Below are 26,988 nucleotides of genomic sequence, written 5' to 3'. Positions count from 1 at the left end.
TCCTGATCCTTCTTCACCACTGCCACACATGTTATAAACATCCCTCTGTTTCGACATAAATAATTCAAATGAAAGATTTATTATACACAGCTTGATGGAGGCTCATTTATTTGATCATGCAGACAGGGGTACTTGAGAAGCAGAATTGAGAGGCCACATGGCAGGGCAGTGCTTGGTGCTCTCACAGCAAGAACGTCTGGGTTTAAATACCAAATTGAGGCTTTTCTCTACGGAGTTTTCATTGTGCATGATTCCTCCAGTTTCCTCTGTCTAAAAACATGCATGTGAAGTTAATTGGCGACTCTAAATTGCCTCTAGTTGCGGATTTGAGTGTGTTATTGTCTGTTACTGCGTGTGGAAGAAGCTTAAATTAGCTGAATTTTATTTACGTTCTTTCCCTTTAACCAGAGTTAAAGCCACGCATTTGGCCCCGCCCCCTTCCCCGTACCCAGGAGGAAGTGGTCGAGTTTTGCCGTGCGCTGATTGGCTGCAGAGAAAGGAAAACAAGGCCGGAAAAAAAAATGCGTTCGTGTCTTCCTGCGGTGGCGGAGCAACTTTTCCGAGATATTCAGAAAATCTACGAGGAAACAACTCAAAGTAAGAAAACGGTAGCAAAGGGAAACTGTTGAAAATATGCTGCCGGCTCTCAGTTAGCATTTAGCAGCTAACTGTCACTCTCGGCCGGAAGTGACAGACTTTCTGAAGAAAGTTCACCTCATTTTATATTTCTTTTACATGAGCACGATATCTTGATATATATTGTCTTAAAATAGTTAACTTTGCTCCGATGAACCCAACACTAACGTAACATTTGCTACTACAATGTCGTTCCTCCGCGTGTAGTGCTATTCTATGACCGGCAGATGGTGCTGCTGCAATATAGTTGTGATTGTAATGTTTCATCTGGATTGTGGTTATACTGACATGTTTACACAGCTGGAAATGGGACCTTTTCACACATGGCATGCTTCTAAAAGCACAAGTGGTACTAATAATATCAGCCTGCTTGAGTTTATCTAATATCAGTGGTTCTCAACATGAAGTGGGGCCTCTTGATGCTGTAGCCAAAGAGATGCTTGGCAAAAATAGACATGCATATTAAAAACGAAGCCATTATAAGACATTCCATTATTCAGGCTCTACCCTATCCATTGACTGGTTGATACAGCGTTTTTACAGCTGAGCTTTAAAAAAAAGTGTGACATTTAATCTCTAAGCTTAATTTCAGCGTCAGTTTACACATAGACTTCATATTAAACTTCCTAAATAAGTTCATGAGCATTTGATAGCCGTAGCCCAGTGTAGTTTACAGTTATACCATTGATCAGTACCCTGAGTCATAGTTATATTTTTAGTTTTGGGCCCAGGAAGAGCTACTTCACTCTTTTTCTCACAAAGTATGAGTCTTTGTTAGTGTCTTGTTGGCCTGGGAACTGTTGAGTCGCAGGTTTAAAGCTTGAAAACATGTAGTTTGTGTTTCTGAAGCGTTCCCTGGCCAACACAACAGCGACGTCACAGCAGGGAATATTAAGATAATACAACCTAATGCAATTAATGTTCGTATAAGTATGAATGATGCCAGTCTACATTTAATCTATTCAGGAGTCTACAGACAGTGGAAAGAGAAGTCTGTGCTATAAATGTTATATTTCTTTGCAATCATGCGTGTCAACATATTAAGCCAATCAGGTGGTGCCCTAATACCCCTGGATTTTGCTGACAATGGACTTTAATATGTCGCTTCATTATTTTGAAAAGACAAAAGTCAGAAACACAAAAAGCAGGGGGAAATGATTTCCCGCAAAGTCACAAGCAATCATTTTTATTCTCACTCAAACTGTCTGAAGCCGCCAGTGTTTTTCCATCTGACTGAAAGCCAGTCACACAACTAAAAAGGCTCAGCCCCACAGGATTGGGGGGGAAAAGAGAAGAAGAAAAAAAAAGTCTCAAACAGACTTCTTTCCTGTGTGAAATGTGAGATGAGTAATCACACTGTTCAATGAAGTGGAGAGGAACTTTTCTTTTACATTCCCCTGCGAGTCTCATTCCTCCACATCGGCTGCTTAAGGAGCCAAACAGAAGTGTTGCATCTAAATATCGGGATGTTTCATCCCCCTGGCCTTCTAAACACAACCAAACACAACAGCTGCCTCGCTTGTGGTCGTATTTGTCAGTTGGATTTCCCAGCATGTAAACTCTCCACAGCTCATCCTGGGCATAGCTTCGCTTCTCTCTCTGACCTTGACGACGATTGTTGTGGATTAAAGCTTGATTTGCTTAATTTGTGCAAAAAAATGTCTCTCTCTCTCTTGCAGTTCCCAATGACCTGCTAATCGCGTAAGTCTCGCCTTTTGTTATCACGTTAAATATTTACTTCCATCACAGATGATTTCCTTCTTTTTCTGATTCTGACTTGAAGACTTGAAGAGTAAAAGAATTCATGCGATGAACTGTGAGTTGTCACTCAGCGAGTCGGATGGATCCGAGTGCCAAAAGCACACTGAGGGAGGTTTTTTAGTTTTTTCTTTTTAAACAGGCTGAATTTGAATGTCGTGACACTGCGCACCGTCTTTATTCAGAGGTTTCCCGGCTAGAGTGCTTTTTTATGTTGCTGCGAATGAAGGGGTGCTCCCCATGTGGGTCGACGTAACCACACATCCTGTCTGTTGGGCAGGAAACTTTTACTGTGGACGTCGTTTCTGATTCACTGTATCTGCTCTCTCTCAGTTGCAACGTGTCAACAAAACATAGTCATTCACATTGTTGTAGGACAACTCTTCCACGGAGGAGATTTCAGAATTTGTGGGAGAAAATTAATCCCATACAATGTACTTTTACATATTTCTAATTTATATTTTATATCAATTAGATATCAGCTGTATCAGCCATATTTTAATAATGTTTACTGTGTAAAGTCGTGACTGGAGGAGCCCCGCGGCTCGTTAACATGCCGGAGGGCGTACGTACGTTATGCACCTGAACGCATCACTCAAAGCTCTTAGAAATCTATTTTACGGGAAGAGAATTTGATTTGGTGAAACTCAGAGTGCAGGGTGAGTCTGATTTTTTATTTAACAGGTAAATAAACAAAAAAAGTGCAAACGTAGAAACACAGTGCACTTGAATAATAATCATAAAACCACCCAAACGATTTCTTTGACCTTTTTTTTTTTTTTTTTACTTGCGTTGCTATTTCACTAAATGTTTCTGTGCTTTATATGTTGTCATGACGCTTAATTCACTTCTGTCAAACACATTTTTAATTTGAGGGGCCGCAATGGAATCCATTATCGTCTTTAGTGGGCCAGACCAGTGAAATAGTCCCCTAATAACCTTTTAAGTTTAAACTTGAAAGTTTTTTTTCTTTATTGTGGTGCAGAGTATGTGTGAGCTCTATTTTCACAGAGCCTGACAGTGACTGCAATCGCAATGTAACGACAATTTTAAATAAACCTTCTGGTACAAAATACATTTGTAAAACAAACGAACAACAAAAAAAGTTTTTTTGCAACTTCTTCCCAATATACTTGGATCTTTCTTGGGTCGTATTAGAGCCTCCTACTGGTTTTAGCCCAACCTTGTGTTGAAAACCCCGAGTTTTAATAACTTCCTTGTGGAAGTCATTTTTCTGCATCCAGCCATTGTTGAAACTACATATACACTGTATTTCACACATAAATGAACTGAATCAGACTCTTAAAGTACGTGATCGACATGTTGGGAGACTTTTATGTGTTTAATCTATTTTTCCCCCCCTCATTTCTCCCAGGCTGAAGTTTATTTTCGGGTCTTGCGCCCTGCAGGCTCTGGATCTGGTCGATCAGCGTTCAGTCACCTGTATTTCATCTCCCAGCGGACGCAAAGCCTTCCAGGTAGTCGTGTTCCCGTCAACAGGAGATTTACAGTCACTGGCTCCAACCCACCACATGCAACGTGCCGTTAAACCGCAGGCGCGTCTCCAGATTCTTTGCATCACTTGCACACCGCTCGTACTCCCGTCTGTTTTTTTTAATCGACATCCAAAACATGCTCGGTCTTGAATTTTTCATCAAGAAAACAATTGACACACTTCGATGGCATTTGTACTTTTGATTATGTTTGATTATCTGGTCCGCTCGGTTCATTAGACGGATCATTTGGAATCGGTGCCTCCTGCTTTGGAGTAAACTTTGCTTCCGAACAAGGTTTTCCTCTGAAACACTTCTTTTTTTAAACAGAAGATGTAATGATCCATTGTTACCGAATGACTTCATCGCGAGTGAAGCATCTTGGCCTGAGTCATGCCGTCCTCAGTTTAGCGTTGACCTCAGTGGGACGTGGAGCTGCCGCCTTTACAAGACGCCGCAGTCCGCCGAGGTCGTGGTCATTGTTGCCTCAGATTTCCTGTAAACTCCTTCAGGTCTCGTTAAAAATAAGTTCTTTTTTTTTTTTTTTTGAAAGAAAACGCAAATTACAATGCGGCTAAATAAAGATTGGGTGGATGGGGGGGGGGTTCTGGTCTGTGGGCGACACTTTCAAGTGATTGTTTGACTTCGTCTCTCTGAAGGCCGCCTGGCGTTTATTGTTCAGCAGCAGTTTAGTTGGATTCTTCTGGAAATGTCGACGCGTGATCGTATCCGTTTTTTTTCCTTTCTGGTTCTTCAGCACACGGTAACAGTGGTTCAGCGGTTAGGCTGCCTGTCCCAAGTCCCGTTTCTGTGGTTCGTTTGCATGTTTCCCTGCGGTGACCTGAGCAGAGTCAACCTGCCTTCACCCTGAACTCCAGCCTCCTCCGGGGTACAATAATAAAGAACCTGGATTTATAGCTGCAGTGGTAAAAAGATCAGCAGGTTTATTACTGAAAAATCTTTCTTTTTTTTTTTTTTTTCCTGGTAACTCTAAGACATCATGATTGGTTCAAGGAAGCTCTGCTGTGTTAATACGCTTCTCGCAATTCTTTAAATGAACTAATCTTACCTGGCAGATATCTGAAGAGTGACGAGCACGTTCCTCTCACGGTCTGTCAACATTTTCAAGAACGCTTGTGACGATCTGGTGGCGAGGTCCAATAAGATGTCTTGTCCTCACCTCGATAATAACGATAATAACGATGTCAAGCCAGCCGAGAGGCTCGGCTCGCCCTCAAGAGGGACATTGTTCGTCCGGTGCGGCACGTAGGACGTATAACACAACGTTCCGTCACTCGTGAGGGTCGACCTTGAAGAGCGAATGCTTCAGACTGACACAGCCCAGCATTGTTGACGGGAACGGGGAAGTATGTCACCGTGCTCTGTGTGGAATATGTGACTGTTTTTTTTTTTTTTTTTTCTGTGTGTTTTTGCCATGAATAGCTGTGAGACCTGTTCAGGTTTGTCCAACTTGAACGCCTCCCAGACTTCCCACCTTCATGCAAGGTGCGGATCTGATTTTAAAAATAGCAGCGGAACATTTTACATCATGGACAACCTGCTGAAAGTTGTTGTTTTTTCCTTTCGCTTCCTGGAGCCAGATGTTTTAAGTTTTCTGTTAAATGCTGGGGAGGGTTTTCGGGGGTCGACTTGTTTGTCATTGTTAACATAGTTCTGTGCACGCGGACCTGATTACACCAGATAATACTGGACACAGAAAGTCAAAATCACTTAAAACATAACGTCTAACGTAAGGAGTCATGGATGGTATATTTTTGTTTTTGTGGTTGCCTTTGCACACAAAAAGTAAAATAAACAAGCACATTTTAGTTTAACAAAGTCTGTTAGCAGCATTTAGCACAGTGACGTTATCCTCGGTTCAGGTTTGGGCCCGACACCGATATTATAGGGAATAAAAACATTCGGATGTCTGATTAAATTCTGCTGGAGTCGATGTGTAAATACCTCAATCAGTAACGATCGACGCATCGCATGAAAGACCCTCTGAGGTCAACGTGGCCGGAGCGTAAACTTATATCCGATTATCAAATTATTCTCTCATGGCGAGTTTAGGCCGACTTGAAGTTTACATGTTTCTCCCTGTCTGAGCAAAAAGTGGTTCAAATCATCCGGAAGTCGTCCTCAGAGAGTCCAGAATGAAGGTTGTTTTGTTTTTGGTTTTTTTATAGACGTCTTTCATGGACGCTGTATTCACGTCTCGTCTGGACATCATATGAGCGTCAATGAAAATACGAGGTCCAGTCATCAGTCTGTCATAGGAGGAATTTAGCAAGGCTTTTGCAGTCGGATGAACACTTTAGGAATGTGGGAGGAAACCCACACAAGTCAAACTCCCACCGATACAACTGACTGAGGACTGATAGTGCTGAGGAAACATTTCCTCATGTTCATCTCTGTGTTCACAAGATGGAAGGTTATCAAAGTGGAGAGTTAGAAAGTTCAACACCTTGTGACCAAAACAATAAATCGTCGTAACTCGAACGTTAAGCATTCAGCCTCACATCCCGTCTCCTCTTGTCTGTCATGATCTACTCCCGTCATCATTTTAATGACAAATCAATAATCATACAGAGAGTTGGACTTTCTGGTCTCGTTTAACCGATTCTGAGTGTCTTGGATGTAAATCTTTTGTCTTCGATTCTTTGTTTTCGCTCTTCAAAGCACTGGGATTTATTCGTGCCGCTCAGTGATATTGAGAGCGTCATTGTTTAAACACCTCTGGATTCAACAGGCAGTTCTTGAGATGGAAGAGTGTGTCTTCTTTTTTTTGTGGTGAGAATTGAGTATTTTACAAACGAGGATCTTCAAGGATCACGTGACGTCAAGCTGTGTCATAAATATTCAGCCGGCGCTGCACTCTGGACTCTTTGAAGTTACATTTTGACGCTTCTTGTAGGCTGCAGAGAGAGACAGAAAAAAAAAAAAGACTTTTCAATGTAAATATCTGCAACCGAGTGAGGCTTTTGGACATAAGGCCGTCAGATCTCTGGGATGGAACGAAAGATACAGTGAAGTTTTTGCAGAACTTTTAAAAATAAAGCTCGCTGCAATTAGTCACTCACTTGGCAACTGGTTCCAGACGTTTCCAGTAAGGCGGGAAGAAGATGCAGAAGTTTCTCATCGGATTATAAAAATATCGCGACGTACGGGAAATACAGTGACGCTCAAGTGAGATGTGATGAAGTCCACAAATTAGAATGAACACATTCCACTATATTCTAAAAAATTTCTGCTTATTTATTATTTGTTATGCACAAAATTGACTTTTAAAACAAAATTTGTCTTGATAATTTAGTCTCTTTTTTTTCACGCAATGAATGAATGAATGAATCACTCATGAGGACTTGAGGCATTTCCCTGCAGGAACTTTTCACCTTATCTGATTTCTAATGCTCACGGAGCTTTTCACAAGGACCGAAGCACATGCGCCTGCGGCAAAACAGAATTCTATGAATTATGTGCTATAATGAAATGCGGAGGACTGCCGGCAGACAATCGTGGTCATAATCTGTTAATCTGGCAGTCGGATACTTTATCGATTCCTCGTGGGACGTTGCAGCTGCAACAGCAACACACAACCATCAAACCGGTTATTATCTAAGTGTCTTTGAGTTTTATAAATAGCTGTGTATAAATATTATTATTATTATGGAAAAGCACAACAGGAAGCAACTTGTCTTAAGAGAAAGGGAGGTTCAAAGACTCATGAATGATTGTTCTCTTCCTCTATGGAGGCTGAAGCATGTTGGATTACACTTTAATCCAGGAATGGCAAAATGTCACCTTGAGGGGGTCTTGACTTTGAAGATTTAAACCGTTCGCAGGTGAAAATGTCTATTTTTTCACAAAACCAAACAATTACTATGGAAAATGACAGCAATCTCAACATGGAGACTATTTTAATTAAACATTTGGGTGCAAAATACAGTGAAATGTCCCCCCCCCCAAAAAAAATCTATATTTTCTTTGAAATGTTTACAATTTTCGCTGGTTTTGCGGCCGGATTGGAGCCTTTTGACAGTCCTGGTGTAATCATAATATAACTCCATTCAAATACACAGATTATTTCCTGTATTTGTTTTTTTTTTTCCGTCCTGATATGTGGAAATGGGGGAAATGAAGACGGTCACAACAAGTTTATCCTGAGTTTTCCATGCCGACATACAAAACTAAGCTCACGTGACTTTAGTTTTTAACAATTTTAGTTGGAATATGTGTCAAAAATGAAACCACGAGCTTCTCCAATCAGTCAATCAATGATTATTTGTATTTCAGCTAGTAAGATGCAACTTGAAGTGCTTATCAGGTGAGGAGAAAGTATATATTTGACTTCCATACATGCATAAGCACAAAAGAGTAATGGAATTAAATATGAAGATGAGTGTAAGTAAACAAAAAAAACGAGTTTGTTAAAAAGGTGCAAAAAGAAACCCTCTAAAGCTACTAATTAAGAGAGAAATTAAAAAGGTAAGTACATATAGATACATAGTGTGGAGTGACAAAAGAACAAAGATTTATTAACTATTCCAAACTAATTAAAAAAAAATTTTTTTTTCACTATTTCTGTTTTGCTGCTGTACTGAGGTGCTTTAAGTCCACGTGATTCCCTCTTCTCATGGCTTTTCTTTTTTTTTAATAATAAGATGTCTCACAGAAGAAAAAAAATTAGGTTGTTTTTTTCTCTTCTTGGGCAGGTCACAGGGGAAAAGTAATTTATGGGCGCTCTGGAGAATAATGGAGCTGTGCTGCCGCCAACTTCGGAAACATTAGTTATTCGGAAGTGTCGTCCGTTTAAATATTAAAGAGCAGCTCACCTGCAAACAGGTGACGTCAGTGTGTTACTGGTAAAATGTACCTTCAAGTCAGGATCACAAATATTCACCCTGTATTTTATTGGTTTTCACAAAGTAAAAACTAGAATATCTTAATTAATTGAACATATTAACACAGGTGAACAAAATATTACCATTTAGCATAGAAGAATTTTTTTTTTTTAAGGGTTGGTGGATTTAAAGAGACGCATGTCTATTCACGTAATTCTTCACTCTCCGAGTCGTGTTCCGATCTTTATATTTTATATATACTCAAACACAGTCTAGGTTAATCTTGTTGCATCCAAACGACTTGGAAAATTGAGAAAATGTACTTTTGCATTCGGTTCTAATGGTTAAAGTTCAGATATTTTTTCAATGTATTATATAGAAATTGAAACATCTCAAGCTTTTTTTGCTTAATTCCTTGTTTAGTTTGTTTTAGGGTGCTTCTTATGTCGCAAATCCTTATTACTGTCTTAATTTCCCTGTGAAATATTCAGAATATTTAAATATTTATGAACGTTCAATATCGATAATTCCATATCTTTTTACAATTTCTGCTTACAAGTCATAAATATCAAGTATACTGTATCTCAGTATATTAATTATTGTATAATTTCTTATTAGAGGCACCTGTAGATGTGCTCCTCCGTCATATAGAAAGAACTGGTCTCTCTACTTTTGTTCCGACGTTTCCATTAATCTGTGTGAATGTGTTTCAGGTGGTGGGCGGCTCGGGTCGCTTGTACACTTGTTTCCTGTCCTGTCATTACTGTCCATGTCCGGCGTTCGCCTACACCGTCCTGCGCAGGAACGACGGCCTGCTGGTGAGTCTCTGCGTGTATCTGGAACGTTTCAACTCTTTGATTTTGAGGACGAGACCTCAGACATGTGGACGTTTTTGTGGATCAACATGAATGATCCAGTACCTTTTTAAACCAGGAGTTCAGGGGACACTTTGTTGCCATGGTAACCTTTAAATTTGTTTTTTTGTCTTGGTCCTTGTTAGACACATCTACAACAAGGAATGAAAGTTCAATATCAGCTCTTGTAAGTGCAGCAGATCAATCACTACTAACATCAAATAGTTATATAATAGTTTTATATACGAATGGATGCAAGACGTTGCAGCTCTCGGCTGACCAGTGACATCCGCAGTCAGACTTTTCGCACTTGTGAGGTCCTTTGTATTGATATTCAACCAAGCCATCCATGCTATGATAATATTTGAGATAAAAAAAACAAGATATAACACATCACTACAATATTTATACCTGTGCTGTTGAAATAGTGATAATCTAATAACACACTAGATGCGTATATTCAGGCTTTGTAAATGTATATGAGCTGTTCTGTTTTGAATTTTTTTTTTTTTTTTTTTTTTTTTTAGGGGGGGGGGGATTTAATGTTTGACTTTTTAAAATTTTTCAATCCAGAAAATCATACCTGCATTGGGAACTAGTGAATGAAGTTTCTTCTGATGGTTGAACACCTCAGAAACTGTGTTTATGACACACACACACACACACACACACACACACACATATATATGTATCTATTTAGTGTAAAGTAGGATTAACAGCCACTTCGTCTTGCCAGTCAAACGTACTTCCGAGCAAGGCAGACAGAGCTCACACTTCCAGAGTGTGACGGATGCATTGTGGTCGGGTTGTTGTTTCTGTCTGCTCTCTGTCGGGTGTCCAGCCCCCCCCCCCCCCACCCCCCCACCCCCCCACCCCCCTCCACCCTCGCCCGGCTGCTCTGGTCAGTTGTTTTGGCTTTAAATATCTGCCGGCGGCAAACGACCTCGGCTCCTCCGCTCCTCCCTCGGCTCGCGGAGGCTGCTTTCCCTGGAGGATGCAGCTAAAATCAGTGTGAGAAACCGAGAGCTGCAGCCGACCATGGAGACTCCCAGCGAGCGGATCAACAACCTCCATACCACGAAGAGACACACCAAAAAAAATGTTAAAATTAAGATTTACGACTTCTTCCAGTGTTTGAACCCACGACATTTTCTCACTGAGGCTGTGATCGCTTTGTCTTTGACAGACCTGCATATCACCACGGCTGCGTTTCACACAATGTACATTCCCTGCATGTCTTTCTCCGGTTGTAGTCGAGTTCTATTATTGTGCCTCGGTCTGAGCTCTTATCTGCATCTGCACTTTGAAACGTTTTCACCACGATGACTGTACTCTCCGCTGAGCGGTTTTATACACTGGAAATATTTTATCGATCCCAGAGGGAGAGTCTCTAGCCGGTGGATGTGGCTGCCATGCAAGGCCGTCCGCTGGGAGCAGTTTGAGGCTCATATGCATCCAAACAAAAGGAAACAAACAAGAAAATCTGTTAGAAAAAGGAGTTTTTAATTCTACTCCTTGGCTATTGTTATCCCATAGCTATAATTGCATGTATACATGCTTTATCGTTGTACGTGTACACATGCATTGAACAGAAATATAAACGCAAAGCAGACAGTTTGGGTTCAGTTCGTATCACGTCGTCCACCACTGGAGCCACTCGGGTTGTTTCTCGGTTTTCCAGGTTCCACTGTGAGTCCGGTTCCGAAAGCATCAGCAAAACGTCGTCGTAATAAACAAACATCCCAGACGCTGCTCTGCGATGCTCCGTGAGGACGGAACGCTGAATTACACCACTTCTGCTTATTCAACAAACATCAGGCAGCTGAAGTGATTCAGCATCGAACATTTATGCGGGGAATTGTACACAGAGCTCGCTTCAGCGTCATACACAACCACGTACAAGGACTGTGTTTACACATTAAAAGGTCGGAATACTTTAAAGTGTATCAGTGGAGTGACAGTTATGTAACTCAATGTATATCAGGAAACGTTTCAGATCATCAGGTTTTAATGCGGAAGCCCTGTTTGCTTTAAACAGGAGCTGCCATCATTCTCACAGCTCCATTCATTCATTCATTCATTCATTCATTCATTCATTCATTCATATGGTAGAAGTTCTGGTATCTCTGGGATGTTAGACGCCTCATTGACTGTTGAGAATTCTATCCTACATTAAGGGGGGCGACGCCCATTATGACCAAAAGAGTCGCTTTCCTGGTTATTTTAGCCACTTTAGCTATTTATAGCCAGATTGAGATTCCTAATGGTGTAATAGTACTTTTTTATTTCCATTTTCCCCTTTTTCCTTATTTTTTCCCTTTTTCCACCTGAAAAAAAGCTACACTGACAAGTTCAATCATTTTAGTTTCACTATGTTTTTTCCCTGTATTATTTCATTGTTTGAGTAGTTTTAGTAAAAACTAAATCATTTTAATCATTTTATGCTGGTTGTTTTAGCTGTTTTTAACCTGGAAATGAGACCATATTTGAAAATGAGCGTGGAATGCAAATAAAATAAAAAATTAAAAGAGAATATTTATTCCTTCTCGTCTTCCTCTTCTGCACTAAACCAGCCGTCCTGGCTGATTTTGTTCAATATTCATTTAGAATTGCTTCATCTCCAATAAAAACTTTCCATATCAGGAGCTCCAGGAAGTTCTGATAAATGTTCTTATCAGTAATAATCAATCATGAAGCTGTTTCACTGTCCAGGATTAGAGGCGGAGAACAAAGAAGCTTTTTCTAAATCCAAACGTATTTCTAAAGTGTTATAATAAGGACCTATTTTGACGTTTGTTTTGTGATTCTAAAAGGTCAACAAAGGACGTTAATGGAGCGTGGCGCCGCTTCGTGCCTCGTGCCATCAGAGTAAAGATGACTCAGCGGTTTCCGACAGTCTGCTTGCAGCTGATCTGTGAATTTGAATCACCAAGTGGGGTGTTACAGCTTCATATCCGTGAAATTAATCAAACCGGCGCCGGCTTTCATGTAATGAATCTCTGTCTGCCATCCTTTATTTGATTTATTTCCCCCCCCTTTTTTCTCCAGTGCAAGCACCTCCTGGCTGTCTACCTGTGTCGGGCCATGGCGGTGACTCAGCAGGAGAGTGTGTCTGATCAGCACATGTCTGCTCTGCTCAGCGGGACCACGGCGCCGTGACGACAGGACGGAGCGTCTCACACTGTCGGCCAGGGAGCCCGCACATGATTTTAACTGCGCTTTTATTAGCGCCTTTACGGTAAAACACAAGATAGCGTACAGCCGCAACAGACAGATAGATAGATAGATAGTCTGTTTACAGTTTGTCATGAAACACAGGTATTCATAGGTTTACACCCAATTTCACTTCAGTGCAATACTCGACATACTCCTTTGTTACTACAAGCAATATGAAAGACAATTACAGTAGAAATTTGGAGAAAAGTACTGTAAAACTTGGATCTGTTGGTCGAAAATAATGGTCTCGCCTGTTTTCAAAATGCAGTAAAAAAAAAAAATCCTTCATAGGTTTATGAGCAAATTCACGAAAATAGACCGACGAGATGAGACCATTATTTTCGATCAACAGATCCAAGTTTAACAGTATTTTTCTCCAAATTTCTACTGTAATTGTAATTCTATCTATCTATCTATCTATCTATCTATCTATCTGTTGCGGCCATACGCTAGCTTGTGTTTTACCGTAAAGGTGCTAATAAAAGCGCAGTTAAAATCAAGTGCGGGCTCGCCTGTCGTGCGTTCCGGTTCTTCAGATGATTATTTATTTATTTATTGTTTTCTTTAAAATGGGAAGTTGTTATTAATCTGCATCCACATATAAAAAAATTTCATCCATTAAATCTCGTTTTGTTGGCTCGCTTTTATCTGAAGTGGCATCAATCAAGAAGATAGTGAGGAACAGAGGGATTTCAAAAACAGGAAGTAATTTTCCATCGTGTCACTTCATGTGTGAGAAAATAAATTACTACATAACTTCCAAACCTGTTTGAGTCTGAACGCGGCTGACCCAGAACAGATCACACTATTATTCACACTCCGATACGCCAATTAATCTAACAAGCTTGTGGGAGGATGATGAGAAACCCAGAGAAAGAAGAGCTGCACGATATGTCACAGAGGTTATCCTCACAGCGACTTCGTTATTTCCAAAATGCAATACGTCTGGCGGCAAAGGGACAAAAAAAACCATATGAGAAACACAAAATCGAAGTGAGGAAACAGCATGTTGGAGCTGCAGACGCAGAAAAGTTTAAAAAAAAAAAAAACCTTGAACCTGTCAGGTCAGGAGCTTTTTTTTATAAAGTTCCCAGCTAAAACTTTTTAGTAAACTTTCTCCTCTTAACAAGAAGACGTCTTCTCTTCCAGCGGGTCGAATCTATGAACCGGTGGAGATTTTCAAGGTTCTGCCAATGGAGCGTTTAAGGGAATGAGAATCTGAGAACAAATAATCTCTCAAACGACCCAGCAGACCTGGCAGGCAGAGGCTGCTTTGATATGAAGGAGCAGTTCTGCAGGGGCTTCAGATTGCTGTTATTTACTGAGTAAACAATGAATTTTGCCCTGAAACACCCACATTGTAAGATCTTTTTTTCAATTTTTTTTCTCCTTCAACTCCTCTGTACCCTTGGATTTGTTTGTTTGGTTTTCATATCTGTTCTAAAAGTTCAAAATGAATAAAAATGTTGTTGGAAAAACAAGAACACTGCACTTTTACACTGAGCTGAAATTGGTCCAACAAGAGAAAAAGCAGTGTTGCGTCAACATCTGGATCACACCGCTCAACACGATCGCATATTGCTTGTTTAATATCGTGCAGCTTTAATCACGTCCAGCCTCTATGTTCATGATGATGTATTTGCGTTTTATAATTTAATATTCTACCCGGCTGCTCCCGTTTACTACGACTTTGTGTGACGTGCAGCGATGGAGGAGTATCAAGTAACTCGATTCAGGCTCTTCCACTCCGAAACTGAATGAATTCACGTGACACATTCAGTCCACTCCAACTCGAATCAGAAATAAAACGGCTCTTTAACAATATAAACACTGCCTTTATTAACAAAATAATTCACCATACATACAGATCGCATCATGTTTAAATAGCATTATCAGTTTGCAGTTTCTGTCGGATGATCGGAAAAGTTGGACATCATGTTTTGTCCCAGATGATGTTTTGTTTTTTGTTTCCTGATTAGTCACATCACTAGTGCACACTGACGGGTATGTTGTTGGGAATGAAAGGCAGGAATGTTGAGCTAGATAACCTTGGTATTGTCCGTCGCACCTTTGCAATTGAAAAAAAAAAAAAAAAGAAGGCAACAGCTCTGACATCAATCAATAGCTTGTAGAAAGTCAGACACCTACAGTACTTTATATATATATATATTTTTTTGTGTGTGTGTGTTTTTACACATCAGTCAACAAAGACAGCTTTTACAACAATACAGTGCAGTTACAGTATGGATGTCTCCATCGGAATGTACGCAAAACGTTGGCACACTCCTGAATTTTAGCCCTTGAGAGTTACTTGTCGGCGGCACACTGGACACAAGGGGTGGAGACGCTGAAGCTGCTGGGGGGGTGGAGGGGGTGGAGGTCCAGCACTCGGGTGGAGAACACTGCTTTTGATGCCAAAACAGACGGTCGGTGGCTCAGAAAACCACCGGTAAAGCACATCAAATAGAAAACAAAACAAATTGAAACGATGTCAGTGCAATGCTTTCTGCATTAGTGTAGCGACGACTCTTTGTGGTTGTGTTTAGTTTCAAAAGCGAAGAAAACACACACAACACCAAACGCAGATCCTCTGGTGTGACAGGAATGTGGCTGAAAACACTCAGGGAGAGTCTCCAGATGAAAGATGGCGGCCGTCTTCATTCATACATTCATTTGTCCACACGAGTCAAAGCGCCGGGGGGTGGGGGGGGGATGATAACGTGAGCTGAGAAGTTGACGTCCACCAACGGCTTCCCTTCTTCTGCTGGTTTGTTTTTTAATTTCATTCCGGACTCAGTGAAGAGTCTCGCTGGTCCACTGAAGCCCTCCTCCTCTGGACCAGAGCCACCAGCAGGTCTTTATAACCCCTCTTGGCTCTGAGACGTGATCCATGGGCTCGGAAAAAGCAATTCGTCTTTCCTGTTTATTTTTGTTTTTCTCCTCCTGTCTATTTCACTTAGTAAATGGAGATATTTAATATTCAGGGAAAACTTTAGTTGAGTTTTTTTTTGCCTGATCTCAGCACAAACTTGAAGAGAAGAAGGAGAAACTTTTCAGTTCCACCGACGTTTTGTTTTCGTCTCCGAGTTTCACAGTTCCAGCTGCTTTTAGTGTGATAAACGTTGATAGACGTGTCCCTCGTCCTCGACAAACACTTGGTCCTCTATAATTCTGATGACTCCGCATCATTTCTGCCACTAAAACCCTGAATGTTCGATGGCACAAAACAATCCTGCAGATTTGTTTTAATCAAACATTAGTTGTTTTTAAAAAATTATAAAAATCCACCTTCCTATTGCGAGAACAAAGCATCTGTAAGTTACAGCTTGTTCAAAATGGAGAAGCCAGACTCCTCCCGTGTCACTTTAAAGTAGATTTGAAGCTTTTCAAGGCCTTTCTGTGTGAACGACATCACGGATCTACCGTCTCCCCACTGTCCAGACTGAGGATCTGTTCTGCTCGTGCTGCTGAGCGAAGCTGCGTGAGGCGAGCAGTCCTGTAAGATCTGCTTTGGCCTTTCTAGTAAACTCAACTTTCATCATCAAACTGTGGCTGTGAAATCTTTTTTTTTTCACTGTCTTGTTTTGTTTTTGTTGACACTCCTTTAACTGAAATGTCTGCTTTTCATTGGGTAACTCTCCAACTCATCTTTTAAAAGGTACACCATAAATAAAGTTTATTATTACACAACAAAACACAAGTCATGTGACGTGACTCATCTCTTTCTGAGTCGTGGCACGTTTTATTTTAGACGCGCAAAACAAATTCAGCTGTAAAATAAACCTGAAAATGTCGTCACATGATCTGTGGGAGAAACGTCTGCAGTCAGAATTTGACCTGCAGAACCTGTGAGTCAGGAAACAATGATTTGACTTGCATTAAGAATAATACCAGCGCCATTTTGCAGATAACTTGTTAAACTCATACACATTCATCGAAGTTGTAGTGTGGAGAGAGTGAAACCTTCAATAGTGAAGAAAACTGCTGAGATTTTAATTTAATGTGGGAAAAAAACGGTTTAAATGTATATTAATAGTGTAATAACAGGTTTTTTTTTTTAAATTTACATAAAAATCTTCACAAGATTTGTAAATTTCACATGTCCTGAAAGTATTTGCCTTCATTATTCGACCCTGTATCAGTGGATCAGATATTACATTTTCCAAAACCATCTGAACTGCCTACTTTTGCTGGCGGCTGTGTTGCACTAAGCGCTGGCCGCCGCTTTGTTTTCACTTTCACATGAAGAATGTTGTACCTCCACGGCTCCACGAGTACTGATCCAGCCACACACCAGGTTTTTCTTTCCTTCTTTTTGATCTTTTACATTCTCACAGACAAGGTCTAATAATAAATAAATTAATAAACACTGGCACTGAACAGCAGGGAGGGGGGGGGAGAAACCAAAACAAAGAAAGCGCAGTGTGTGTTGTAGATGTAACGGGGTGTGTTCATCACGATAAATAGCATTTTAAGTACGGATCCTATTCACAGAACCACAAATCCAGTTAGCTTCAACAGGTTGGTTTGAAATTAAAAATCCTTCAAAGTACAAAAAGTTATGTAAGACTCACCCCTCCCCCCTCCCTCCCCCCCCCCTTACCCCGGACACTCTGCGCCATTCATAAATAAAGGTCCACATTCATGGCGCTTTGCCGTCGGTTCCTCTTCACGTAGCGCGACCTTGTCCTGTAAACATTGTAACCCTCAGTGGAAAGAAGATTCAAGACTGAAACAGCGGACTCACAACACCCCCGCCCCCGCCCCCCACCCCGCCCCCGCCCCCACCCCCCCCAGCGAGGCGGACTATAGCAGGGGGTCGATGGTCATGTGGATCTGGTCTCTGTTGCGCCTGCTGCCGTTGGAGCTCAGGTACAGCTCCTCCCTACGGCACAGGAAGTGGCGGGCCAGGATCTTGCGGAAGGTGTTCCTGAAGTCCTGGATGCGGTAGGCGTAGATGATGGGGTTGACGGCGGAGTTGGCGTGCGACAGGACGATGGCGGCGTACATGACGAGCTCCGGCTTCTCCAGCTCGCCGTAGAACAGCGTGAGGCAGTTGAGGATGTGGACGGGCAGCCAGCAGACGGCGAACAGCCCCACGATGATGGAGAGCGACTTGGCGGCGCGGAACTCCTTCTGCAGCAGGCTGTGGTGGTGGCTGTCGCCGTTGCCCACGCACTTCAGCTCGATCTGCCGCAGCTGCTTGCGCGCCACGGTGAAGATCTTCAGGTAGATGAGCAGCATGATGAGCAGCGGCGGCAGCACGCACGCGAAGAAGTTAAAGTACACCATGTAGTGCATGTCCACCACGCTCTCGAAGAAGCAGGGCAGTCGGCAGCTGCGCAGCAAGTCCCCGGCGCCGCGCGGCGCCGCAGAGTTTGTAGTGTTGTCCGGCGAGACGGTGACGGCGCCGGCGCCGGTGCTGGCGTTGGCGCAGGCCGAGTACTTGATGTTCCATCCAAAGAACGGGATGAGGCCGATCACGAAGGAGAGGATCCATAAGATGGCGATGATCTCTCTGGCCGTTTTTCCCGTCATCAACTCCTTGTACCTGCAGGAAACACGGCAGGGGGTTAAAGGTCATCCGGCCTATTCAGTTAGTTAAAAAAAAAAAAAAAACAACAACTCAGCTGCTCCACAAAATATTGTTTTAAAAAAGAAGAAAACATGACGACATGGCAGGACAGCGCCGCAGCTTTGTTTAACACAGGAATGCATGTTGGACATGAACTTAAAGACCCGGATTTTAAGTTTAATAAAGACTAAATGGAATTACAACATAGTTTGAAAAGTGATCACGTTGCTGCAGATAGTTTTATGGTAAAAAAGAACTGCTTTTCTCTGCCAACAAGAATAAATGTTGACACAATAAACACTTAACAACAGAGCATGTTTGGGGAACCTAATTAACCAGTGAACCAGTCGTTTTCTGGTTTAAGAGCTGCGATATTCCCTCAGTGACACTCCCGTTTTGAAGGTAATTAAATCGAAATAAATGAGAAAATGTAAAAAGTTTTTGCTTGACTGTATGCTCAGTGTACTTGCAAGTCAAATATATGTCATTATAGCTTCATTTAAGCTTGTAATTGTTGGGAAAATAATATAATAATAAAGGAAAATGTCATATAACTGTCTGCCTCGTTTTTACAAAATCAAACTCTGGTTGGACAGAAGAATAAAAGTGAAGCAGTCCTCAGGCTGTGTGTCTTCTGTTGATTTCTATTATACATAATGGGAATGAGATTACTCCCAGTGGATTACAGTATAAATACAGCCGGAGGATTTTGGTCTTGTTTAGTTTTGTGTACCAATGTAAGTCATCATTTGTTGATATGACTGTATTTCGCTTTCCTCTTGTCGTCTCCTGCGATCGTGCAAAACAATTGAAATATGGATTTAATAAAATGTCCACTTTAAAAAAGAAAAAAAGAAAAAAGTATGCAGTACTTTTGCAAAAAACGTGCAGCTCTCAGTCTGGATTCACTGGAGGTGAATTTACTGAATTCACAACATGAGACATTGCCCTGCGTGTTTGTGTTCGCCCGCACAGCATTTCCTCTCAATCAACCTCACACCCTGTTTCACTTCAACACACTCGACACACACACTCGCGCGTCTCGCATGAGGTGTGAGGCTGCCTCGCTTGTGTTTGTGTTTGGCGTAGCGCGGCGTCACACGCTGCTTCACACGCTGCTCCGGCAGAGCGCCACCACTCCGAAGCCGTGCAGGGCGTCTTCGCTTTGTGTTGCCTTTGTTGTTGTTAATCGCGTTAATACATTAGTATAGGATGTGGGCACAGCGGGTTGGGAGCCGGGCGGCTGCGTGTGGAGCTGAGTCACCAACCGGTGTCGTCCCGACTGCCTCCGTCACGTGAAGCGTTTCCCTAAAGTGACTCAGGCGGTAATGAGTCAGTCACACGCTGACAGACTGCGAAGAAGAAGACGGTCTGAGTCGGAGGCGCCACTAATAGTCCGTCTGATCCTCCGTCGCCGTGGAGCGACTGTAAACCCCCGGCTGTAAACGTTTACACCGGCGAGTGTCGGTTTGACGAATAAATCCTCTGTCTGTCTTGCGTAACTGCCGGCAGAATGACTGACGGTCAACGTCTGGCCCAATCGGTGTCGAGAACAGACGATGCCGTGACTAGAAGAGACTTTGGATCTGAAAACTCAAAAGCTTCACTTTCGGGGTGTAAAACGTCTTTAGTTCAACACAAACTTTGAACATTTCGGCGTTCAAGCCCAATTCCATCCTGACTGGTAAAATAGAGCCATGGTAGTCTTGAATTTGAGTTTTTTTTTCTGTTGTGCCGCAGAGTCCATGGTGATGGAAACGTCTATATTTTCCACAAAAATCACACAATTGTTACAGAAAATGTCTGCAATCTCAACACAAACCCAATGTTAATGAAATCCTCTGGAGCAAAATGAAGTGAAATGTGCAAACGGGTGCATTCACGATCCAAAACTCAACATTTTTTCTTTTTTTTTTTTGCCATTTACTTTGTGGTTTGACGGACCGGATCGCAGCCTCTCGCGGGCCGGTTTTGGAACGCGGGCCTTATGTTTGACTGTCCTTCGTTTGTTCAGCCAGCAGGAACACAACAGCTGCAGTGAGTAAATGTCATCTTTTCTGCAGGTGACCAAGCGTCCGGGTCACGGTGTGGCTCTTCATGTCCAACGGCTCCCTGAGGGAAACACTTGCAGACAGAATCTGGACGTCTTGTTATTCTGGCCACTGGGGCGCCTGTGACGCTGCTCTTTAAATTTACATTCAGATTTTTGTTGTTTGTTTACAAAATTAGTGAGATTCGACCCTGTAGCTGGTTTACATGCCCCCAATAAACACACATGCAGCAGTTTTACCAAAGACAACGTGTTTGTGAGGCAAACGACTGCAATATATAGTCATGTGACCTCCTGCATCAATAAATGAGTGCCTACACCATGTTATGATTCCAGGTCTGCCAAGAAAACCGTTTTTTTTTTTTTTTTCCTTAACTTCCCCTGCTTACTTTTGGGTTTTTTAAAACTCAGAATGCAGCAGGAGCTTCACGTCACTCTCCCCGGTTTCCAATCCTGTAACTCTGAATATTCCGCCAGCATTTCCCGCCGTGTCCAGTCGCAGGTTTTCCAAGCAGACTTGAGGTTCTTGGTCTGTGCCGGAGAGTGAGCGTGAGCGTTCTCACCTGCATTAGTGAATCGGGCCATGAAAGGAAGTGAAGTGAAGAGGAACAAACTGTGCTGGAGTGGAAAGCGTCGACGGTTCGTGCCACAGAGATCCTGAGGTTTGTGAGCTTCACAGTCTCAGTCCGATCGCACAGTCTCTCACTTTCCGCCTTGTTTGAAGTCTGCTAGATCTCTAAAGAGGAGTCATTAAAGGGCATCCTAATCAAATGAACAGCCGTATTTGCTGAGCTCCTCTGAGCTCCTCAAGTTGATCATGAAGGGTGAAGCCCGACACCCCGACTTTCTGTGGTCTCATTCTTGCGGTCAAGGGCTCAATGCTTAGTAGAGACCTCTGAAGAGGGCGTCACCGCCGTCTCTCCCATCACTCGTCGACAAGATCCCAAGATGCAGCATTTGCATCCCGAACTGAGAAACTCCACATAGAAGTTTAATCAAATGAGGAAGTGATGGTCAGGGATTCACACACAGGAGCTGCCTCATCGTCACTGTTCCCACGGGGGGGGGGGGCTTCAGCCAAACACTGGACCAAACCAATCTGAAGAACACCATCCAACTGCTTTTCAGGCAATTCTTGCAAGGGAAATAAATAGATGGTTTCTTGTTGACGACGCCGTTCATCTGTGATGTAAAAGTCCAGTTTCAAAGTGAAATGAAGGTCATGATGTCAGGAACAACTTCCTCACCGCCAGCCGTCTCCTCCAACGCAACCCCCCCGACAGTCAGTCACTATTCAGCAGTGGTGTGTGTGTGGGCTTGGCCTCCATCCTGGAACCCCCTGCAGGATGGGGGGGGGGGGGGGGGGGTTGAATAATACAGCACTCGGCCCAAAGAGGAAGCCTCGGAGCGGAGGGCGACCTCTGGTTTCCACCTCTCCCCGACTCGCTGTATCTAACCATCACAAAAGGCTCCACAGGATCCATTTCCCAGAGGCTCAATCTGCCGCACACCATTCCCCCGCTCGCCGCTGGCGGTGGCGGCGGCGGCGGTGGGGTGCGAGTGGCCGGCTGAATGGATTAGCTCTGGCATGACGACGGCACGCTGGCATCTGTCTTTGTTGGAGTTTTCTTCCCTCCGCTCCGGCTCTCCATACATCGCTTCCGCCCTGGAGCCACTGACCTCCGCCAGGCCACACACACACACACACACACACACACACACACACACACACATACACACACACACACACACACACACACACACACACACACACACACACACACACACACACACAGCACAGCATCCGTCTAACCGTCCACAGCTCCGGTTCCAACAGGTGGGGGGGGTCTCTGTCCCTGCAGGGTTTTTAATAGTGATTTTATTTTTAATGAAGAACGATCCGGACGAGGTTGACTTGAGAAAATAAAACTGAAGTGAAACTCGTTCACGCTCCAGCAACGACGTGAGAATTGTGTTTAATCTCTGTGGACGTTTTACAGCAGGGAGAATAACTTACTGTCGCATTTACCTTCTGCACTTTACTGACTCAAAATTATTTCTCTATTAAAACTAAACTGCAATTTAACCAGTTTCTTGACAAATTAATAATATAAATGTGGGATAATAGTTTTTCAGACACTTTCTCAGGCGGTGACTTTTCTATCATAAATGAAAATGCATAAAAGAAAGTTTAACAAATAAAGTCAAATTCAAAAGGACAGTTGATGTTAATGAAAAGGTCAATACTTCATCCACCTAATGCACAAAACAGTAAAAAAAGGTTGTTCAAACCTGCATTTTTCTCCTGTTATAAACCTGTTTTCTCACATTTTTAGTCTAGTCAACAACAAACAAACTGTTTTGTTCCAACACTTCAGGTGTGTCGATCCAAAAATAATAATTCTTAAACCAAAATCCTGCAAGTTCATCATCGGGAATCATCATCGGAATCATCATCATCATCGGAATATGAAATATGGCTTCCCAAACAAATGTGGAGGTTATTTCAACATATCTACTCATCTGACCCATTTCCTTAATGTCTGCATTAAGCAGCCTGTCACATGAGATTATTTATTATTATTATTATTATTAAAATTTAAGACTAAATTCCCATGAAGAGCAGCGGCTCAGACACTGTGCACCTCTTTTAACAGACTTTGGTGAAAACTTCTCCTTTAGACTGAGACTAAAATCTATAAATGTTTAAAAATAACGTTGAAAATAAAGTGAAAAGCACAGTTCTGAGTTCATCTGAGGTCAGATCACACATTTTGAAAGGAAGTTTTGAAAATTAAAGAAATAAAAAAAAAGAAATACAGATAGATGATTTAAAATCAGATAAAAGAGAGAACAGAAAGCCCCTCTGCTCACAGGAACTCTTCTGAGGTTTCCCCCGTTTCATCTGAGCATCATGCCACTTTTTTTTTTTTTTTTTTTTTTTTTTTCTTTTTTCTTTTACTAATATGGTCTTAGGTTAGCTGCACTTGAAAACCACAGAGATGAATCTGCAGACACGTTGTGATCTCGGGACGCACAAAAAGCCCTCCACTCACAATGACACGTTTCCCTTCCAGCAGCCTGCAACACTTCAGATTCTACGCATTACCTCCCTATCCACCTCTTTGTGCGGCAAACAAGAGCAGATTCACCCCGAAGCGCGACGCCGAGGCTTTCACACCCGCACTGCTACATGCACTTAGCAATGATAAGAAACTGTCGGTGGAAATCACAAATCCACAAATCTGCTTAGATCGGCAGCCTGCGGCAACAAGAAACCCACTTTGACCGACGGCAGCGAGGAAGGGAGGCTGCTGCTGCTGCTGCAGCGGGGCGGAGGCCGTCCTTTAGTCCGTGATAAGTTCATTTAAAAGCATTTAAAAAGGACCGAACAGCCCGAGGGTCGCTTTCTGAGAAAATGCAAAATAGGGGGGCTTTGGGAGAGTGTGTGTGTGGGTGTATGTGTGTGTGTAGAGCCGTTATCTCGTGGGGCTTCAAACATCTGCTGCTGCCCTTTCACTTCCACCAGAACCATCTGCAAAAACACTTTTTATCCGACTCACAATCGTGGCCCCAAAAGGCACGAGGGCTGGCCAAAGTTGCATACATACAGTACACACACTCTGGCCCCTGTACATGCAATGTGAGCTTATCACACACACACACTGATTGTATTATCACGTGTGTGTGTGTGTGAGAGGGTGGGAACTGTGGAACTGTCTCCACGCTGGTCACTCTCTACAGGAGAAGCTCCCCCACTATTTCTGGAGCTTTACAGGCGTTTTAAAATTCTGTGTTTTAGCGTGCGAGGCTGCTAAGTGGAGTGTGTAACAGTTTGGTTTCTAAAAATAGAAGCACAACTTTGGGTTTTTACAAGCCACTCAAGCCGGTGGCGGACGACTTTCCTCCCAGACAAGTGTCCAACTGTCCTTTATTGCCAGTGTTTGAGCGTAATGGAAATGACAGCACATCTCAGCTAAACACACCCGTCAGGCCAGAGTACACCACACACACCCACACACACCCACACACACACACACACAAACACACCCACACGCACACAACTCATGTGGCATGACGCCAGCGACAACAACACCTGCAGACAAGACGATTCCCCTCTGATAATGAAAGTGGCCATCATCAATAGCGGCGCTGTCTTGTCCCCGCCGGCGGCTCATCCACCTTCCTCTGCTGGCCTTTGCCATCAGGATCAGTGGAAGTGACACACGGCGGCGGCGGGTATCGATCCACCAGCCCGACATCTTTGCATCTTTTTTTTTTTAATGAGCTGCACATGAACAGCAGCGACAAACACTGGGAGGAATGTCAGGAGAGACTGCAGGTCACGTTTGCATCATCCTGCAGATAATAATAACCTCACTTATATGTTTCACACAGAAAAGAAAAAAAAACAAAAAACTCAAGTGTCAATAACAATGAGAAAGTGGATTTCTACTAACTCGTCTTAGCTAAAAGGAAGCGACAGATCAAATCAAGCTTGTTTAAAGCTTAATTTGTTGAGTGCATCTTTGGATACAGAGGAGAAAACAAAACATGCAACAGTGCCTGGAAATGCCATCGACGCCCCCCAGCTAAAAGAGTTTCAACAGGAAAAACACATGAAAGCATCCAGGGAATTGGAAAAAAAAATATTCTGAGCTCTTTTTTTTTTTTTGGCAGAGAGGAGTCAGGATGTGTCTGCATGCTTGTCACACTTTGCTCTCACCCCCATTATCTTCCACTGAACCATGTGATGTTTGTCCTCTGGGGTCAGAATTGACCTGCTTCCCTTTGGTCGGTTAAACAACAAAGTTCAGATCTGATTCTGTGTCTCACACGTTTATAATAATAATAATAATAATAATAATAATAAAACCAACCCTCCACAGCAATAAGTGGTTTTACTGAACATGTAAAACCCTGAACTACTTCATGTTGTCACAATAATGAGAAACAGAACTGACCTGCAATATATATTGACGCAATCTTACTAATCAAAATCGATCCATATTTATATTGTTTGTTTTTTTAACTCGTTTCAGTTTGAAATGTTTGAAATCAGATTGACTTTGTGCTGCAACAGAACAGGAGACCTCGATGAGCCACAGCTCTGCACTGAAATTTATTTTCTTTAATTAAAATAAGACAACTACTTTTACATCACCTGCAGGTAGAAAATACTGTTTTTAACGATTCAAAAGTACGTTTTTTTTCTCTCCCGAAACAACTGCAGTGAATTACATCGTTACTGCTGCAGGCATTTGATTCAAACCAACTGTTGAAATCGTCAAAAATTAAAGTAAATTTCTTAAACAATATTTTTTTTTAAATGTGAATATTCCCTGAAAGAATGAAGGAGATCTGCAGAGTCGTGATTTAGACAGCAACTGTTGTCTAAACTGTACTTTTAACAGTAAAAAAAAAAAAAAAAAAAAAAGAGCAGATTCAGTTTGTGTGACATCAAGTGAAGTTGAGCGCCAAGAAGACAACTTCTCCTCACCTCAGGGGGATTTTCACGGCCAGGTAGCGATCGATCGCGATGGCGAGCAGGCTGAAGATGGAGCTCTGGGTGAGCACCAGCACGAAGCAGGCGAGGAAGAGGCATCCGAAGAAGTCCAGGTGGATCCCGATGCTGATGGTGATGGCGAAGGGGATGGCGAGGCAGCCCACCAGGATGTCCGCCACGGCCAGCGACACCAGAAAGTAGTTGGTGGCGTTCTTCAGGGTGGTGTTGATCGCCACGGCCCAGCACACCAGCACGTTCCCGAATATGGAGAGAACTGCAATCGCGACTTCAATCCCGATGTAGGCCGGATTCATCTCCGCGACCAAAAAACAGAAAAGTGAGTCTGGAGACCCCGAGGCGCTGCTGAGAGGAGGCGACGCGCCCACTGCGCTCTTTTCTCTCTCTCTCTCTCTCTCTCTCTCTCTACTACCGCACCAACAGACAAGTTTTTCTGCTGTAATCCAGGAATATTCCACAAGTGTGAGCCATCTGGGGGAGAGGAGGAGGAGGAGGAGAGGGGGGGGACAACCGTTCCTTCACATGTTCAAACTTCAGCGCGTCTGTGCGGCAGAGTCTGGATAAAACTGTTAGAACGAGGCGCCGTAAACGCGCCGTTGTCCCATCCTGCAAAAAAAGTAGCGACAGGTGTTGGAAGTCAACACTTTCCTCTCACCTTCACGCGCCCGGACATTTGTCTCTGGATGTCTTCACACCGGCGGCTGGTCTGCGGAGCGACTCTGCCGCAGCTGGAGATCCGTATCGCGGCCGAGCGTCACGCAACTTCAGCCCCCGACGGAAGTTTTGAAGTGGAGAGAGAAACGACACAAAATAGGGAGGGGGGGGGGGGCATACAATGTCAGATATAAGCCACGCCCTAACACACACGCACGCACACACGCACACACTCGGAGATACAAGCGTGCGGTGACAAGTTGCAGCAGAGGAGGGTGGAATCCCGGACCGCCGTCCGCCGTGCGTAATTACGCACAGACGGAGTGGCACTCCGCTCGGGCTGCACGTGCTTTTTCCCCGCTTCACGTCAACGCCGCCCTGCGC

At 43.0% G+C, this 26,988-nt stretch overlaps 2 protein-coding genes across 2 annotated transcripts; one reads left to right on the top strand and one right to left on the bottom strand.

The window, feature by feature from the left end:
- Window positions 1-521: 521 nt before the first annotated feature.
- Window positions 522-13,810, top strand: zswim7 (zinc finger, SWIM-type containing 7; the record flags this gene model as incomplete). Its single annotated transcript, XM_080509399.1, has 5 exons — window positions 522-597; window positions 2,316-2,337; window positions 3,770-3,872; window positions 9,445-9,549; window positions 12,634-13,810. The coding sequence occupies 5 exons, from the start codon at window positions 522-524 to the stop codon at window positions 12,742-12,744; spliced, it is 417 nt and encodes a 138-aa protein (XP_080365525.1). The 3' UTR covers window positions 12,745-13,810.
- Window positions 13,811-17,607: 3,797 nt separating this feature from the next.
- On the bottom strand, window positions 17,608-26,746 carry adora2b (adenosine A2b receptor; the record flags this gene model as incomplete). The annotated part of the gene is made up of 2 exons (XM_080509276.1): window positions 25,927-26,746; window positions 17,608-18,352 (listed from the first exon to the last, which is right to left on the bottom strand). The coding sequence occupies exons 1-2, from the start codon at window positions 26,244-26,246 to the stop codon at window positions 17,608-17,610; spliced, it is 1,065 nt and encodes a 354-aa protein (XP_080365402.1). The 5' UTR covers window positions 26,247-26,746.
- Between the last annotated feature and the right edge of the window lie 242 nt (window positions 26,747-26,988).

This window comes from Blennius ocellaris (genome assembly GCF_963422515.1).
Source record: "Blennius ocellaris genome assembly, chromosome: 14".
In the NCBI taxonomy this organism is placed as follows: Eukaryota; Metazoa; Chordata; class Actinopteri; order Blenniiformes; family Blenniidae; genus Blennius; species Blennius ocellaris.
This window is presented reverse-complemented; position numbering and strand designations above follow the sequence as displayed.